Source organism: Vitis vinifera, chromosome 3 (assembly GCF_030704535.1).
Source record: "Vitis vinifera cultivar Pinot Noir 40024 chromosome 3, ASM3070453v1".
Classification (NCBI taxonomy): domain Eukaryota; kingdom Viridiplantae; phylum Streptophyta; class Magnoliopsida; order Vitales; family Vitaceae; genus Vitis; species Vitis vinifera.
The window spans coordinates 13265657-13284990 of record NC_081807.1 but is presented as its reverse complement, the minus strand read 5'-3'; the positions used below and the strand labels follow the sequence as shown (position 1 = coordinate 13284990).

Sequence of the window (19334 nt, the reverse complement as noted above, 5' to 3'; positions counted from 1 at the left end):
CCCGACATTTGCATGATGTGCATGAAGTATGGAGAAACAGTAGATCATCTTTTTCTTCATTACTCTCTAACGATGGGGTTGTGGTACAAATTATTTCAGTTAACAAAGACAGATTGGGTCCCTCCTAGGAGCATCTTTGACATGCTATCTACCAATTTTAATGGTTTTGGATCTTCTAAGAGAGGGATTGTTTTATGGCAAGTTGCGTGCATCGCTTTAATATGGGTGGTGTGGCAGGAAAGAAATGCAAGGATTTTTTAGGATAAAACAAGGAATTCAGAGAACCTTTAGGACATGATTCATTTCCTTGCTTCTCTTTGGGCTTTTTGTTCTAAGGTTTCTAAGGGGATTCCCCTTAATGTGATACATCTTGATTGGTTAGCGGTGTGTAACTCCAATGGGTTAGCCTAACCTAGAGCAGTTGTTTGTTTCTACTTTGTATTTTCTCACATTTGTTTCCTTGTAGTTTTGTTTTTCTTTGGTGGGAGGATTCCTCATCCTTCTCTTGTACTTTCTTTTTATCAATATATTCCTTTGTCATTTCCTATCAAAAAAAAAAAAAAACATGATATCAGAGTACTGATTTTTTTCTGCCTTCATTGTAGAAACCTGAACTTGTCTAAGTTTTCATTGGAACTAGCCGACATGATTTTTCCAATAATTTAGCTATAAGTATTTTTCATAAATAAAATTAAAATCTAAAAAAATAAAAATAAAAACTCCAAAGAAAATGCTTACAATAAGACCCCGAAGTCGGTTTGTTCGACGAACCACCACATTTGATAGATATGTAGAAGGATAATACTCGGTAAAAAAATTTTCAACTGTGTCACCAACACTGCTCCCAGCAGAAACAGGGATACTGTGAACTAAGATAGTAAACTGATGTGGCTGTGGCTTGGATGAATAAAAGTAAGCGATCCTTTTCAAAGAAATATATTTATATTCCTGCAGAATCAAGTACCATTCAGCACCAAGTTCAACAAACTAGTAACTGTAAAGAGAAAATATTATCTGCATTATGAAACTCACAAGCAATAGAAAGATGAAATAAATACAGAGCCCACATTGCTTTAATAAATCATGTTACATGTAAAAAATAAATAAATAAATAACACTCACATCTCATATAAATGGGATAAGGGCTTAAATATAACCAAATCCTGTTAAATAAAGAATTAAGACATTATCACAGTATAACTGCATAAAGATATGACTTACATAGTAAAGAAGATAACAGACCCATACAGTGACAATATATACAGAGCAGAAGTGAAGCCATAACCTGCCACAAAGGTCAAAACTAATAAGGTTTTCTTCAAACTTTTCTTGAATTCAAGAGCACAACACAAAGCTCTATTCTGTATGCAATCAGAGATCCCTCTCCCAAGAAATGCACAAACAGATAATTCTTGAAGAATATGATGTGTAGTTTGGTTGCACGCAGATCAACCCAAAATGAAATATATGGTACACTACTTTCAAGGTTTTGATTAAACTAGAAACTTATTCTCCATGCCAAAATGCCTAAAATGCCACTCAAGTTCTAGAAAGAATACCCAAAAAATTATTTAAATACGTTGTTTGATTGCTCTTGCTGTTTGAAAGATGTAGATCTTTGAACTCAAATGGACTGTTCTCTTTTAAATTCTTCTTTATACTTTCCAAGAGAGATAACCTGATTCCAGTTCCCTCAATCAAATTTATTTGAAAGATAAAGGTCCCACCAAAAATAAGGATCTTTCCTTAGTAGCTAATAAGAAGGTCAAATACCAAGAACATCCTTCAGAATAGGAAACCTTTATAGGGCCATTAGCCATGACAAATACATCTCATACAGCAAGTGTGAGAAGCATCACCCCATCTTTTTTGGTTGCATTATTACTACAAACTGTGACAAAGATAGTTCTCCTCATGGGGCTGAGTCAGCAGCTGGAGGAGCATTCTTGATATGATGATTTTCTCCAAGGCTTTAAGAGGAACCTTAAACCCTATAGGTAGGATTTTGGTGGTGAGTTACAGGGAATTTTCTTCCCTTATTAGTGTTGTTTTGATTTGGAGGTTCAATGTAGTTGAGATTTTGACGGTTGTTTTATACACAAGACATACACAAGGGTGCCACAAGGAAAAGAACAAGAAGAGAGAAACAGAAAACATTCTCCTCTTTCTTGCTACCTAACCTCTAAACCCCTTTTAAGCTCTGGATCTAAGAGCTACGTATTGTCAAAGGCCCTTCGATTTTACTCTTTCTACATAGTTCAAAACGAATACAAAGGAGTAGCTTTCCATGCTTTTTTCCGCTTCTTCCTGATGAAGGATCCATGAGAACTAGAAGTGTTATTTTAACTGTAGAATTTTGCACCCGTACTATTCCAAACAAGGAGAAAACCAGCTACCATAGGATTCTTGCTTTGGCATAGTGAAGTAAGACCTTTGCACATAAACATTTATTCATCAAAGTCTATCCTCTCCTCTTCAACTTATCCATGGTCAAAATTTATTTCCAAACTGCTTCCTAGGCACCAAAAAAACAAACTCACTTCAGTTAGAACCAATGGATTCCAAATAACATCTGCCGAAAAAGGCTGTAATTCCCATAATCCGTCCAAGAATAATAAGATCCAAATGAGAAGTTTTCACTTTTGCAACGATCCACACCGACCTATCTTCAACACCCCTCTTTACCAATTTTCTTTATGATCTCAATAGGAACACTTCAACACCAACAACTTCCAGTCATGGAATAGTCTTCAGAAACAAGGAGTGCAACACCCCACGTTCACCACATCCAAGATTGCCATCAATTTGTAGGAAGCTCTCAAAAGGAGACCCAGATACATGGAAGGGAACACCCCACTCAACACCCTAGTACAACCACCAATTGCTCCATATTAGTAATACCCACAATTGGAATTAACTTACTCTTTTCCGGATTGATTTTCAATCTGAAAATTGCCTCAAACCATATTAAAAAAACCAAACAATGACAAAATATTTTATCTATGCATGTCTCACAAAAAATAAAAGTGTCATCAGAGAACAACGGGTGAGACACTTCCATCTCGTCACCTCCCACCTTAAAACCTAAATGAAACCCCTTTAGAAGACAACGAAAAGCCTCCATCATAACTAATAAATATGGAAGATGAGGCCTTACCTCAACCCCTTAAAAACTTTTAAGTCTATCTTGAAGACTCAATTTCAAAGCCAAAATACAACTACAGAAGCCCCTGAACATGTAGCTCATCCACCAATTTTTATTCAAGTCTTGAAACTTACACCTTAAGCCACATATTCTCACATCTAATGGGAGTTTTTCCCCTTCTCACTTCTCTATCTAACAAGATACATATGTGATCAGAAATCAGACATAACAAATTACTCTGTAAATGCCCACTAAATGATCCTACCAATTTTATGACACTAGAAGTTGATCCAGCCTTAAGATAAACTGAATGTTCATGCCTCCACACTAAATCAAAAGCCCTCCATTCAACAAGAGATCCTGCAAGGTCAGCTCCTTAATTATCTTCAAAAATTTCCTCATTGCTGAGGTTATCCTAACACAATTCCTCCTTTCCCCCAGATAACTGACCATGTTAAAGCTCCCCACCCCCACAAATATAGCAAGGATCATCCTACAACCAATTAATGTCCCCCAATTCTGCCCAAAGATCATCCCATTCTCCCCCTCTAATGGACAAGCCCACAAACTCTTATAAAACCATCACTACAACTTTTAAAATGATAGGAAATTGAAAAGGATCCCACTTTCGTTTCTAAAAACTCCAATACCTAGTTGTTCTAGAAAACCACTATACCACTAGCTGATGCCCTAACATCCATAACTCCCTACTTTAGAAATCTCCTCACAAATAGGCTTCTCACTAATTGCAACGACATCTCTCGCACCTTAGTTTCTTGCAAGAAAACCATATTAGCCTTCTGCATTTGTATCAAGAACTTAATTACCTTATGTTTCTTCCTGTCATTAACCACTCTAATATTCTAAGACAACTATAATCTTTATTAAGAAAGCGTAGCTAGTTCCCACCCCTTGTTGCTACTTCCCGTTCCTTTCCCCACTTTTCTTGTTGTACCATTATACTTCAATGAAAATTCCAATTTCCAAAGCTCACTTTCAATTTTGGATGAGAAAGCTATCCTCCTTATCTTTGCTCCATAAAGGACCCTTTTTCAACCCTTTTGTATCCAGTCCCAGAAATCTACTGAACAGAGGCAATTCACTATTTTACCCATCATAAGTGAGATCCATCCCCATCCCAATGCCTACAACACTTCCCCCTACTATTGTTTGACCCTCATGCAATCATCACCCTCTAAGATCCCATGGCGGTTTCCTATCAAAAAAAGATCCCATGGCGGTTCAATCCATTCTTAAGAAACTCCAATCTTGTAGGATCATTCCTCATGCCAAGTAGTGACAACAAGCCCCCTCAGACAATTTTGACTCGGACTTCTATCTACATAAGACTTCTTAATGAAAAAGATTCTTATAAAGGCGAAGTCTTGTTTTGAGGTTTCCTTGTGAAAGTAGAATTCCTTATTTATTATGGAATTGGATTAGGAATATCTATATGTATAGCCTAGATCATGAGGATAAAACACATGAGACCCTACACAAGGTATATACAAATATAAGTTTTATAGATATGTAAGAGAATATTGACACCCAGGGGAGCAAGGCAACATGAGGTTACTTTTGAGTTAGGGTTTTGTGTCTACAATCTCTTTCTTCAATAACGTTCACTGTAGAAGAGTCCGGAATAATTCAAATTATTCAGATCTGATTAGTTAGAGATTATCTTATTTATTTTATTTCTTTTTATTATTTGCATAGGGTTTTATTATTTGAATCAGGTTGTTATATCTGGTTGTTTTGGAATTTGAAAAATCCTCCAGATTGTTAGGGTTGTTTTTCAGTTTCCTAGAACAAAGGAGATGGTTGGATAACCTAGTCTATATATCAGAATGTAATATCTTTATTTTCTAGTATGATAATTAAGAAAGCAGTGTTTTATCCGTTCTTTCTCACTTCTGGTTACATTCACTATTATATAGTGGTGTGAGTTATCTCATGTGTGGGAATAGGCATGGTTTTGCATGACATTAAACCTCAAACTCTTTTGAGTTAGATTGTTTCTTCTTTATTAGATTATACAACACTAGCCATCAAACTTATGCTACCACAACCACTTGTTTGCAGGATGGTTGGAATTCTTTTGTCTTGTCTTTACTGTATGGTTGGTCTTTCATTTTTGGTTCTTTTTTTGTGTGCTTCTTTTGGTTGAAGAATCTTTCTTTATAAGAGAACATTATGGTCTTTTACAATAAAGGTTTTCTCTTTGTTCTTGGCACTTTTTGTTGTTTTAACAACCTACCTTCTCTTTCATTTATAAAGTGTCTCTTTTCAAAGAATAATGGTATTGTCTTTTTATTAAGATACATAAGATAAAACTACATATAAATGTTTCATTGTTGAAAAACAAGAAATGGGTAATGCAAAATATAATCCTATGGACAATGCTAGTGAAACCCCATAAGAAACAAAGTACAAAATATACTTGCCGAAATTTCTAGCCACTCGTGCCTTTAACACACAAGAAAAAGTTGCTTCAATCATAAATGGGATAAAGCACTTTAGTCAAGTTGATTTTTTGTCATAGAAGCCTACCACTAACTGCATTGTCAGCCCATGTCTCCTTACCATCCCAAACATTCTAAATTTCACAATAACTTCATTCTAGTTCTGCAACATGTTATGATCTAGTGTTAAAGTAATTACCATTTTGAGCCATTCTTTACATTTGAAATGGTAAATAAGTCCAACGAGTTATTTGAAAAATCAGAAAAGTCTATGGACTTAAGCTGATCTCCCACGCAATTCACTGGAAGAAGAACAAAGATCCCTAAAATCCCAGCAACCAGAAATACTCTGAAACTGCAAAAAAAAGAATGCCAATAAAAGCAAGAATGAAGATGTATCATGATGAAATATATATATATTGTTATCAATCAAATCCAAAATACACACAAACACACATCAAGAGGTGCCATCTATATATATGTATATATGGCAGTGGGATATGGCAATGGGGCAGGTTTTCCCGAATACCTGCCCAATCCCACTCCTAATGGGAAGGGTTTAGGATAAAAGACAAACGAGTTCCGGGCGGGTTTGGGAAGAAGGGTTTAGGGAGGGTTCGGGTATGACTTTGTCCCGCTCCATCCCATCCCGATTATATATAATTTTAAATAAAAAATTACTTTAGTTGATTTTCTTTCATTTTTCAATTTTTAAAAATAAATAAAATATTGCTTTTCATAAAAATAAATTATAAATATTTAAAATATTTTTTATTTAAAAATTATATTTATTTTTAATAAAGTTTAAAATTTTAAAAATTAAAAAATTTTGAAAAGTGTTGAAAATTTTTAATTGGGACAGGATAGTTATGGGAATTTTCAATACTCGTCCTACCTTACCCCACTTAATTTTTTTTTTTTTTTTTTTTTTTGAGCAAGGATGAGAATAAATATAAATAAACGGGACAAGATTGGGATGGGATAGCCCGTTCTATTTCCATCCCTATATATATGTTAAATTATTCAATTATTCTATCAAATTCAAATCTTTATAATCACCTTTGAAACCTTCATAATCACTTTTGAAATGTATCTTTTAAGAGCTATCACTGATTATTACAAGGTTTGTTTTTTTAGACCATTTTTTGTTTTTATTTTCAAAGAAAACAAAAATCAAGTTTACAAATATGTTTGGATGATATTTTTTATTTTAATTTTCTAGAAAACTAAGCTCAAAAAAATGGAAAAAAGTAAAAACATCATTTTCATATTTTGAAATTTTTCTTAAAAAACAAAAAACCTTTTTAAAAAAGTTGAAACCAATATAGAAGGCTTTGTGAGACCAATATAAAGGGAAAATAAATATTATTCGTATAAAAGAAATATTAATATAAATATATAGTCTACCAAGAATAAAACTAGTTATATCTTATATGAAATAAAGATTCTATTTTGTCAAAACCAATTCTAAATTATATTAATTGAACAAGAATCATACACATATTTATACAAAGTTGTTACCAAATAAGGCAAAGATTCTACAACCATTTCTAACTATAATACAATTGTCCTATAAAACAATAATAATGGGCTAATCTAACAACTAATTACTAGGAATATACAAGGTAACAAATTAACAATCAATTAGATACTTAAAATTAAGGACTTACATAGATCTCTAATACTCCCCCTCAAGTTGGTTCAAAAATATATTGCATGCCCAATTTGCTTGCTTGCCATAGACATGAAACTTATTCCCACAATTCCTTTAGTAAACAAATCTATTGAAGTTTAGTAAGAATGTTAGGACTACAAACAATCTCAACCTCAATCTTCTCTTTAATGAAGTGTCTATCAATTTCAATATGCTTACTTCTGTCATGTTGAATTAAGTTGTGAGCAATGTTGATTGCAACTTCGTTATCAAAAAATAGCTTCATAGGTTCTTGAATCTTTACTCAAAGCTCCTCCAGTAGAGTCTTAATCCACATAAGTTCACAAATTTCGGGCAATGAATCATTTGGTCAATTGGGATCTAATGTGTAGGTCTAAGGAGTTCAATGGTTTAGGGTTTGGGAAAATTGCTCTGAGGAATCAAGTTTTATTAGGGAAGTGACTTTGGGGGTATCCTAAGGAAAGTTTCGCCCTTTGGCATAAAGTTATTTTGAGTATTTATGGGACACATCCTAATGAATGGGACGCTAATAATATAGTCAAATGGTCACATCGTTGTCCCTAGAAAGCCATTGCACTTATTCTCCAGGTTTTTTCTATATATACTCACTTTATGGTGGGTGATGAGACCGGAATTCGTTTTTAGGAAGATTTGTGGTGGTGGGATCAACCTTTGTGTTCACAATTTCCAAAACTTTTTAGAGTCACCACAACTAGAAACCTATCCATTTCGGTCATCTTAGGTAATGAAACCTCTTTGTCTTGGGATCTTATTTTCCATCGTAACCTAATTGATTTGGAGATTGAGGATCTTGAAAGACTAATGACTTCACTCTTCCATGTACATTTGTCTCCATTTACTCCAGATGCAAAAGTTTGGGTACCTTCTTCTTCAAGAGTATTCTCAATAAAATCTTTTTTCATAACCTTGTCCAATTTATCAGATTTAGTTCCTTTCCACCTAGCAAAATTTTTTGTGAAAATCAATAGTCCCTCTTAAGGTCATGGACTTTTGCTTGGTTAATGGTACATAAGAAGGTAGATACCAATGTCATGCTACAACTAAGGTCATTCAAAGCCCTTAGTCCTAATTGTTGCATCCTATGTAGGGGAGAGTTGAGAGACGATTGATCATCTCTTCCTACATTGTCTGATTATTTTGGGGTGATAGCACAAAATATTCTCACAAGCTGGGATGGTGATAGTATTCGCAATATGATGATGATCTCTTTCATGTGTTTTGGGAACTCTACTAGAGGCAAGATTCTTTTTTTTCTTATATACCAAAAACAAACATATGTATTAATTGAGAATAAATAAAACATGAGAAGGATGAGAAATCCTCCTCGTGAAATACAAACCTGATAAAAATAATATGAGTAAACCTCCACTATACAAGGGGTTATACAAAAAGTACAAAAAGCCTATACAAGTGTAATAGCTCCTAACCCTGTAGACCCAACCCTAAGGTGTACAAATCGAAAGCCAACTAAGTTGAATTACACTCAAAAGATAGGATTTAAAAATGTTCGTACAGTAAGCCCAAAAAGAAACAAGGAAATGAAGCAAATCCCACATAATCTCCAACATCTTCCAAGTATCCTCAAAAATCCTAGTGTTCCTCTCTCTCCACACAATCCATAGCAAAGCAAGACACGCGATCCTCCAAAGAGTCTTATATTTAATAGAGTTCCCAAAACACTTGAAGGAAATCATCATCATATCACGAATACTGCTTAGTTAAACTCATGTCATCCCCACCTGTGAGAAAATCATATATCATAATCCCAAAGTAATCGGACAATGTAAGAAGAGATGATCAACGTCTCACTATTCCTCCTACATGGGATGCACCGATCAGGGCTAAGGGCTTTGAAAGGCCTTCTCAACTGTAGCATGTAATTGGTATTTACCTTCTTATATGCTACTAACTAGACAAAGGTCATGACCTTAGAAAGGACTTTTGATTTCCACAAAAAATTAATTGGGTAGAAATGAACAAAATCTGATAAATTAAATAAGGCTAAAAGAAAAGATTTTACTAAGAAAACTCCTGAAAAAGACGATACCTAAGCTTTCGCATCTAGAATAAAAGAAGTCAAATGAACATGGGAAAGTAAGAACACTAGTTTTTCAAGATCCTCAATCTTCACATCTGTTAGATTACGGCGAAAAATAAGATCCTAAGACAAAGAAGTGTCATTACCCAAGATGGCTAAAATGGGAAGGTTTTTAGTTGTGGTGAATCTGAAAAGTCTTGGAAATTTTAAGCATAAAGATTGGTCCACCCACCATAAATATTCCCAAAAATGAATTCTGGTTCCATCACTCACCACAAAGCAAGTGTGTGTAGAAAAAATTTGGAGAATATGTGCAATGGCCTTCCAAGGGCAACGGTGTGACCATCTAACTATATTGTTGGCATCTCATCCATTAGGATGTGTTTCATAGATACTCAAGATAACCTGATGCCAAAGGGCAAAACTTTCTTTAGGATGCCTCCAAAGCTACTTCCCTAATAAATTTTGGTTCCTCAAATTAATTTTCCCAAACTCTAACCCACCGAACTCCTTAGGTCTACACACTATGTCCCAACTGACCAAGTGATCCCTTTTACCCTCCCCAGAACCTGACCATAGAAAATTTCTTTGTATCACAATCCTTAAAGTTATTGAAGTTGGAATCTTGAAAATAGATAGAAAATAGCTCGGGATGTACAACAAGCAAGACTGAATTAGGGTAATTCTACCTCCTAATGACAAGAAAACTTGTTTCCATCCATCCAACCTCCTAGAGACTCTATCCAACACTGGATCCCAAAAGGAAATTGATTTTGGGTTCCCTCCTAAAGGAAGACCCAAATACATTAAAGGTCATTCAAAGACTGCACAATCAAGCAAAAAAACCAAATTGGTGGTATGATCCTGACTAATGTTAATTCCAGAGTGTTTTTATTTAGATCGATCCTTAGCCATGACAAATGCCCAAACACCAACAAAATTTGCTTACGAGATTGTAACTCTCTAGTCCTATTTTTGCCCACTAAATTTGCTAGAAAAACAGAAGATGTCGTTAGCAAATGGTAAATGAGACACCCTAGTCCTATTTTTGCCCACTAAAAACCCCTCAAATAAACCTCTTTCCTCTGCTCTCACTATCAACCTACTTAAAACATCATCCACAATGGTGAAAAGAAAAAGGGAAAGGAGATCTCTTTGTCGTAGACCTTGGTATGCCTCAACCTAACCCTTGGCATTTCCATTCACTAAGATTGCAAAAATCGCCGAAGATAAGCATCCCCTCATCCAAGACCTCTATCTTGAAATAAACCCTTTTCTTTCAAGTGCATGGTCCAAAAAGTCTCGATCAACATGACCATAAGCCTTTTCAAAATCAATTTTGAAGACTACCCCTTTCTCTTTTGATCTCCTTTTTTCATCCACCTCATTAGCAATCAAGACAACATCCACAATCTGCCTCCCCTCAACAAAAGCACCTTGAGTCAAAAAAATAGTCTTGAAGGACTTTACACAATAACCCTAAAAGAACCTTGGCTATGATCTTGTACAAACTGGTAACCAAACTAATGGGTCTATAATCTAAGATCCTACTAGTTTGACTATTTTTTTGGCACTAGAGCAATGAAGGTAATGTTCGTGTTTTGATTAATTATCTCATTATTGTGAAACTCTAAAAACACTCTTAAAATATCCTCCTTAATCGTCTCCCAACAATGCTAATAAAATCCAATGGTGAAACCATCTGGGCCAAGGGCCTTTTCCGTATTTAAATGCAACACAGCATTGTGAATCTTCTCTTCCAAAAAAGGGAAATCCAACCACTCGGCACTCTTTGCTAAAATAGGAGACCAATCCAAACCTTCAATCCTCCATGAGCTTCCTAAAGACTTGAAGAATAAATTCCTAAAATGGCACTTGATCTCCTTTGAAATGCTTTCAAGATGATTTGGAAGATTGTTTGTCTCACTTTGTTATGGATTGTGTGAAGAGAAAAGAATGCTAGGATTTTTTAGGATACTCGGAAGATGTCTGAGATGATGTGGGACTTACTTCATTTCTATATTTTGTTTTGGACCTACTGTATTGATATTTTTAAACCCTTTCCATTAAGTGTCATTCAGCTTAGTTGGTTTTCAATATGTACATCTTAGGGTTGGGCCTACATGGTGAGGATCCCAAATGAATTTCAGGAGATGTTATACTTATATAGTCTTTTTTATTCCTTTTGTACAGTTCTCCTAATAAAGTAGAGGCTTTATTGGATCTTTTGATCAAGTTTGTATCTCACAGGGAGGATTTCTCATTGTTCTCATGTTTTCTTCACATTAATCAATACATCTATTGTTTCTGATCGGGAAAAAAAAGACCTCCAACAAAGGTATAGCCAATAGTTAACCTTTGATCAATTAATGACCATGCCTAATCCACATTTGTATAGTCTTCAACATGTAAATGATTATTCTTTGAAAATAGGAGTACTTTCCTTGTGGTAGACCTTAGGATCCTTATCACAACATTCGTGTGTTCTTCAAGCAAACAATGCATGAATTGACTTACAACTCTAACAAAATATGCAATGTCTAACCAAGTATGAGATAGAAAAATCAGCCTTTTTGCCACAAGCCTTGATATCACCCTTTATCTAAAAGAACACTACCTTCTTTGGCTGCTAACTTTTGGTTTGGATCAACAAGAGCATCTACAAGTTTACATCCTAACATAACCGTTTCATTACTTCAATGACAAGAAAATACTACAAATTTCCTAAATCTTTCATTTCAAATTCCTTAGCCAACTTGCTCTTCATCTAATGAATCTCTTCAAAGGCATCACTTGTCATAATAATATTTTTAATATAGATGATATGGTTAATCTTTTCTCAAGGGGTTGTTTAATGAGTAGGGTATGATCATCTTTTCTCAAGGGGCTATTTAAGTATTATTTTTTTTATTTTTTTTATCAGAAACGAAGAAGAATATATTAATAGAAGAAAAGATACAAGAGAAAGAAAAGTTACAAAAGAAAGAGAATAAACCAAGGGAAGGATGAGAGATCCTTCCTACACAAATTGAACAAAGGAGAAAACTCCCAACAATAGAACTCTAAAAACAAAAAGAAACCCCAACAATCTTCAAACTTTTGAAGCGCAAACCGCAATCCAGTTGAGTTGTAAAACACTTAGAGGAACTCCTCTAAATGCTTCAGTACAAGAAGCCCATAGAGAAGAATAAAACCGAATCAAATCCCATAACATCTCTTCCGTTCTCCCTTTATCCTCAAAGATCCTATTGTTTCTCTCTTGCCACACCATCCAAATCAAGGTAAGGCAAGCAATTTTCCAAAGTGTCTTGCCTCTTAATGAGTTCCCCAAGCCTTTAAAAGTAATAACCAACATGTCCTCAAAACTCTTTGGAGGGACCCAAACCAACCCTGCTAGATTGAACAACTTGTGCCATAATCCAATGGTAATGGGACAATGAAGAAAAAGGTGGTCAATCGACTCTCCATTTCCTTTGCAAAGAATGCACCATTGAGGACAGAGAGATTTGTAGGGTCTTCTCAATTGCAACTTATCTTTGGTGTTTACCTTTCCATGTGCTACTAACCAAGCGAGGGCCTTAACCTTTGAAGGGACTTTTGAACTCCACAAGAACTTGGCCGGAAGGAACAATATAGGATTTTAGACTTTTGACAAGGCCAAGAAAAAAGATTTCACTAAAAACAATCCTGACGAAGACAAAGACCACGCTCCTGAATCTACCGAAGAATGAGAGAAACGCACAAAACTAAAGGAGAACATTAATCTCTGAAGGAGATCAATTTCTGAATCCGTAAGATTGCGACGAAAGTTAAAATTCCAAGATAGTGAAAAGGAATTGCCAAGGACATTTGAGACAGTGAGGTTTTTCACAGAAAAACTCTGTAAAGATCAGCAAATTGAGAACACAAAGTTTGGTTACCCCACCAAAAATCTTCCCATAAACGAATTCTCTCCCCATTGCCCACCACTAGGCGGACGAAAGGGGAAAACACTTAGAAAACTTGAGCAATAGCCTTCCAAGGATATCTGTGTGACCATCTAACCACCATGTTGGCGTCCCATCCATTAGGATGTGTCCCATATATACTCGCAATAACCTTATGCCAAAGACCACTCCTTTCTCTAAGGAACCTCTAAAGCCATTTCCCTAAGAGAGCAATATTTCTCATAGAAGTCTTCCCAAAGCCCAAACCTCCCAACTCCTTTGGTCTACTAACAACCTCCCATCTGATAAGATGATCTTTCTTCCCTTCCCCCGCCCAAGACCAAAGAAAGTCCCTTTGCATCTTCTCAATCTTTGAATAGAGTATTATCACTCTGACTTTATCGATAACCAAACTTGGGAAGAGATTGAGTAAATCTCCCAAATCACGCACTTAAAGATTGTTTTAACTCATATAATGCCTTCTTAAGTCTACAAACTTTCCCTTTGTGGAATTGGTCTTTAAAACCAAGTGAAGTATCCATAAGACTTCTTCTAAGTTGTTGTATAGAAGTGTATTCTTCACACTGAATTGTTAGAGTAGCCAATCACGGTTTGCTACTAGAGATAGTATGATTCGAATGGAATTCAACTTTTCTACTTGTGTAAAAGTTTCTCCATAGTCAACTCCAAATGTTTGTGTGTATTCCTTTGCTACAAACCATGCCTTGTACCTTTCCATGGTGCCATCAGCCTTGTACTTGATGGTGAACACCCACTTACATCCAACTAAATGTTTCCCTCTAGGTAAATTAGAAATCTCCCAAGTTTGATTCTTGTTTAGTGCCTTCCTTTCTTCATTTATAGCATCTTTCCATCTGGGATCAACAACGGTTTCCTTCACATTCTTCAAAACTGTGTCCTTAGCCAATTCAGTTGTAAAGGCTTTGTAATTGTTGTTTATCTTGTCATAAGACATAGAATTGGACAAGGGTGTTTGGTACAACTCCTTGCACCTTTTCGGATTTCAATAAGAATGTCCACGTCAATACCAGCAACAAGAGTGGAGTTAGAAGAATCTGGTGTGGAATTTAAAGGATTATAGTTGGAAGTTGTAACTTCTTCTAGAATGAGTATGGGTCGTGCATATGGGGAACAAACTCTTATACCAATCCACATTTAGAGTAAATGAGTAGTTCAACATCTTTTTTAGTATCTTTTTCTCCTTATCGTATTGTTTAATTCCCCTCCTTTCTTTCATTTTCCTAAGTAGGCATAGGTAAAGGAATAGAACATGATTGTGATTTGATCTTCACCTTGTGTTTTCTCCCCTTGCTAAGCACCTTTCTTCTTCAAAAAAAAAGTTACATCATTAGTAATAAATTTCTTCCTAGATGGAGGATGAAAACATTTATATCCCTTTCTTGTAGGTGAGTATCCTAAGAAAAGGCATTTGATAGTTGTAGGATCAAGTATAGATCTATACTTACTAGGAACAAGAGCATATGCACTATAACCAAAGACTGAGAGAGAAAGAGAACCAAGACTTGGAATATGAGAGAATTGACTCTTCAAGATTGTTAATGGAGTATCAAAGCCGAGAGTTTTAGAGGGCATTCAGTTTATAAGTAGTAGCGCAAATAGCATTACCCCAAAATGTTCAGGGACATTTCTTACAAAAATTAATGCTTGAGCCACCTCAAGTAAGTGCCAATTTTTCTTTCCACCACTCTTTTTTGTTCAAGGTTCAAACACAACTAGAATGGTGAACAACACCATTTTGTGCAAAAAAAATTCCAACTTTTTCATTGAAGTATTCTCCTCCTATTTCAGATCTAATCACCTCGTGCACAAAATTGAGTTTGGAATCATCTTGTAAAATAACTTGAGTGTAGTTATTGCCTTAGCTTTTTCTTTTAAGAGATAAATCCATGTTATCCTATAGCAATCTTCTATAAAACTTACAAACCACTTAGCACCACACAAACAATGAACCCAAGAAGGTCCCTAAACATCAAAGTGAATAATAAAGAAAGGAATATCACTTGGTTTATTACTCAAAGGGTAGGAAACACAGTGATTCTTTGCTGACTCAGACACATAACATCTAAGTTTGGAAAAATCTAGGCTATTGCATATCCTCTAAAACAATTTCAAAAAATAAATTAATTAATTAATTAAAAGGACCTAATCTTTCATTTAGCAACCAATGTTCTTACTCAGTTCTTTCCGGAGTTCCCTTTATTTGATAGGCTTGAAGCTTTTTTCCTTGCCTATGTTTTAGATAATAAAGTTCATCTTTTTTGTTAGCATTGCCAATCATCCTTCCCAAAGACACAACCTAAAAAACATAACAATTAGGATAGAAGATGACTGAACAATTACTGGTTTTTGTAAGTTTACTCATTGACAAAAAATTGCAGGTCATTTTAGGAACATTTAAAACTAAACTTATAGTAATTGCTGGTGAGAAAATCACATTTCCTTTTCCTTTTACAAGAAAAAAACAATAATTAGCAACCTAAACCTTTTCCTCAGAAGATGTACATTAGGACACAAAAGAATTAGATTTTCTAGCCATATGGTCACCAGCCCCAAAATTAAGAATCTAGGTGTTGGAATTAGAAACCGAACCGATTTTATAGGCCTTACCATGTGATCCAAATTGTGCAAAAGCACAGGAAGATAAAGGAAACTCATATTTTAGCATGATCTTGTAAAAAAGATCAATCTATTCCTTAGTGAATGGCATGTCCTCAGTAGGTGGAGTATTCATAGTAGCATCAGTGGATGTTGTATTTGCAGTAGGTACAAACTTAGGGTTCAGCCTTTTGTTACTTATAGAGTATCTTACTCCCTTGTTTCCTTGTTGGGGCCTTCCATTCAATCTCCAACATTTTTCTCAGATATGCCATGATCTCTTGTAATAGTTGCACCACCTTAGATCCATTTCTCCTCCTACAATGCCCTTCCCAACCATGATATTCAGGGCAAAGATTTTAGTTGATGGTACAAATGGTGTTTTCATTATGACTTCCAACCTGGATTCCTCAATACATACAAGGGAAAAAGCTTGATGTAAAGAAGGGAATGAATTTTTTCCTAGGACACGACTTCTTACCAAATCTAACTCAAAGTTTAGACCAACAAGGAATTCAAATACACATTCTTGTTCAAGCAAGTTAGCAAGTTTAGCAGCATTCGCAACAGCTGATAAATGTCAAGTTCCTTACATAATACTTCCAGGCTACTATGATATGAAGTCACATCGAGAAATACACACATGTAAAGTTGATATACTTTTTTTTTTTTTTTTTTGAAAAAAAAAAAGGTCATTTTAAGCCTTTAAAGCTTCATTTGTTAGTAATAAACTCTTCTTTAGAAACAACTGAACTTACCTAAAGATGAAAATGCGCATAAAAACCACTGTATCCAAGCCTGAGGATGATAATAATTCCTCCTCTGAAGGCTGCCATGCCCTTCTCACCCAACCAGGAGAAGGTAAGAGCCTCTCTAGGTTGAAATGGCTTATCTTTTTAGACTTTCCTTCAGCCAGCAAGCGTGGCGCATAAACTTCAAAATTACCTGGCTGTTTCTTCAGTATAGAATACAACATAAAGAATAAAATACACAGGCCGAGATTGATTCCCAGAGACGTTAGAAGAGAAGACACAAGCATTTCTTCAAGGTAATCTCAAACTCTTGGTAAAGATAACCAATCAAATCCTCATAACCAAAAGATTAACTGCAACAGCACAAAGGAAATACTTAGGAATGACAAACTAAAATTCATAAGGACTCTACAAGGCACAGGTTGTAAGGTGCAGAAGGAACTGTCTCCATAAACCAAGACCTAAAATGAAAAGAATTTTGTTGCATTTTACTCATTTTTCTGACTTCTATAACAGAAAAAATAAAAATAAAATATTATCACTCCCAAGAGAGATAGGTTAATGCACATGATAAGCAAGAGGTATACAGCAAAATATAAAATCCTCCAACATTCCCAGCCCCAAAAAGATAAAAATAAAAATAAGGGATCAAAATAAAACAACATTGTTTTGCTTTTCTTGATCAACTAGAACTTACGGTCATCTTGGTGCATATGTATTCCTTGACCAAAACCAGAGCATGAATCATGTTATTTTGTACTTAATTTACTAATCCACAGTATAAATGCTTCAAAAATGAAATGTATGGAACAATTATTCAAAATTTTGAAGTAGTAATGAGCATGGGAGCAAAGTTGCAAAACTCGGCTTATACTTCAACTACTTGAGGATTAGAAAAAATCATTAGATAGTTCATACAAATTTGAGAAATCTTGAATCCAAAGACTTAACTTAGGCATACAAGATTTTAAGCTAAGACTTCTTATGAAACTTATGGAGAGATTCACTAAATCCAATAAAGTTTATGAAATTTTGTAACCATGAATGAGATGTCACTAAGACTGCTGTTGTTTTCTTCAGATTGTTTTTCTTTTATAAGCCTTATCCTTTGTATACCCCATCCTTGTTACCTATCAAAAGAGAGAAAATAAAGGTTGAAAAAAAATAGCACCCAAACAAACAAAGAAATGATCACATACTAGAATTCAAAGCAAATATCCTGCTATTTACACCCAATAATTAAGATAAGCTAGCTTGGTATTGTACTACAAAGTTATCTCACATACTGTGACAAACAGAGAATTTAAAAGCTGTATGGCCTGTCAAGCATTACACCTAATCATGCATCCAAAGTTCTTTAGTCAGAATGCACAACATTCAGAAAACTTTACCATCATGCATAATTCAACAATGCTGACTCACTGATATAGAAAGGTATATAATTATTCAATTCATCAAATCCAAGCTCAGGCAAGGATTACTGATCCAAGTTTTAGGGTCAAAGACCCTAAGCTCCAAACTGCAAAAAAAAAAAAAAAAAAAAAAGAGGAAGCGCCCTGGATGGACTTCAATTTAATCAATCTCACCACACTTCATTTCCCCTCCGTACAAAAATTGCCTCTTTCAATCAATATGAACATAAAAATCCCATACATGAACTTCAGTAGCCCCAACAAGAGGGTAATCGAAAGACCGCCATAAGAGAGACACTTACAAACACTATGGGTGACCAGAAAAACAAAAGAAATAAATTAGGCACACAAAACTATTACCATGCCCATGACCCAAGAAATTAAAATATCAGGAACCAAATCCAGTTTCCTTCATTCAAAAGAAAAACAGAAGTTCTTAGTTTTCTGAAAGCATTTCCCCAATCCACCTTCCTCTAAAAATGCAGCCAACTTACCATCCATAAGAACCCAATTACCAGAAACCAAAAGTTGAGGTTTTCTACTCCAGAGAGGGACAACAACATAATGCCCATTTCACAGACTTTGAACAAGATCTTACCATGTATAGCACTCTCTTGCCAACCCAGGCGCTTCAGACCATTCACCAAACCCAGACCCAAATCTAGCTAATAGAACCCTAAAACATTAACCAATTAAAATAAAAAGCAACGAAGCCCAGAAATTTCCACAACAGTGAAAAAAATTAAAAGCAAACGAAAGAAAATCAAATCTCGTTTACCTACGCGGATTGATGACACGTACTGAGCAGCAGTGATCTATTTACTTTGGATAGATAGTTTTTCAAAAAGCAGCAACCCCCTGTTGGGAAAGAGGCGGTGAATCACAACGTGCTGTCCAAGAAAGAAGAAAAAGAGTGGAAGTGAATTGGCATAATTCCATTGGTTGACAACGACTGATCGGTGGACCGGTTCCGTTGTTAAGGCGGGGAGGATCAGTCGGCCAACGGCCAGTCAAAACTATGGTCAATCCAAACCCTTTCACACTTGGAACAAAGGCTTGGCGTGTTTTCAACGGTCCAAATTCAAAATTATAATGCCCACCTCACCATACTTCACATCATATACTTTGGAGGCAGATGAGAAATATATATATATATATAATTTCATATTAAAACGTGTCCGTTTATGCGCCAAATGTAAAAATTTTAGAGCACGGTATCAAAATGGTTATCTATACCACACTTTTTGTTTCTAAAAATATCTTTGT

The 19334-nt window shown here is 35.2% G+C and overlaps 1 protein-coding gene across 5 annotated transcripts in view; it reads right to left on the bottom strand.

Moving 5' to 3' along the window:
* Nucleotides 1-19122, bottom strand: part of LOC100266027 (CSC1-like protein HYP1) — a 62519-nt gene extending 43397 nt beyond the window's left edge. The window contains exons 1-7 of one of the 5 annotated variants that reach the window (XM_010646878.3): nucleotides 18847-19122; nucleotides 18667-18744; nucleotides 17696-17786; nucleotides 16663-17009; nucleotides 5807-5962; nucleotides 1222-1285; nucleotides 739-948 (exon numbers count right to left, since the gene is read on the bottom strand). In XM_010646878.3, coding sequence (XP_010645180.1) covers nucleotides 739-948; nucleotides 1222-1285; nucleotides 5807-5962; nucleotides 16663-16943 — 711 coding nt within the window. In that variant the 5' untranslated portion in view covers nucleotides 16944-17009; nucleotides 17696-17786; nucleotides 18667-18744; nucleotides 18847-19122. Of the gene's footprint in view, nucleotides 1-738; nucleotides 949-1221; nucleotides 1286-5806; nucleotides 5963-16662; nucleotides 17010-17695; nucleotides 17787-18562; nucleotides 18745-18846 lie in introns of those variants that run through there. The other 4 variants (XM_059736013.1, XM_002269890.5, XM_010646881.3 and 1 more) reach the window with 4 other exon arrangements.
* Nucleotides 19123-19334: the final 212 nt, after the last annotated feature.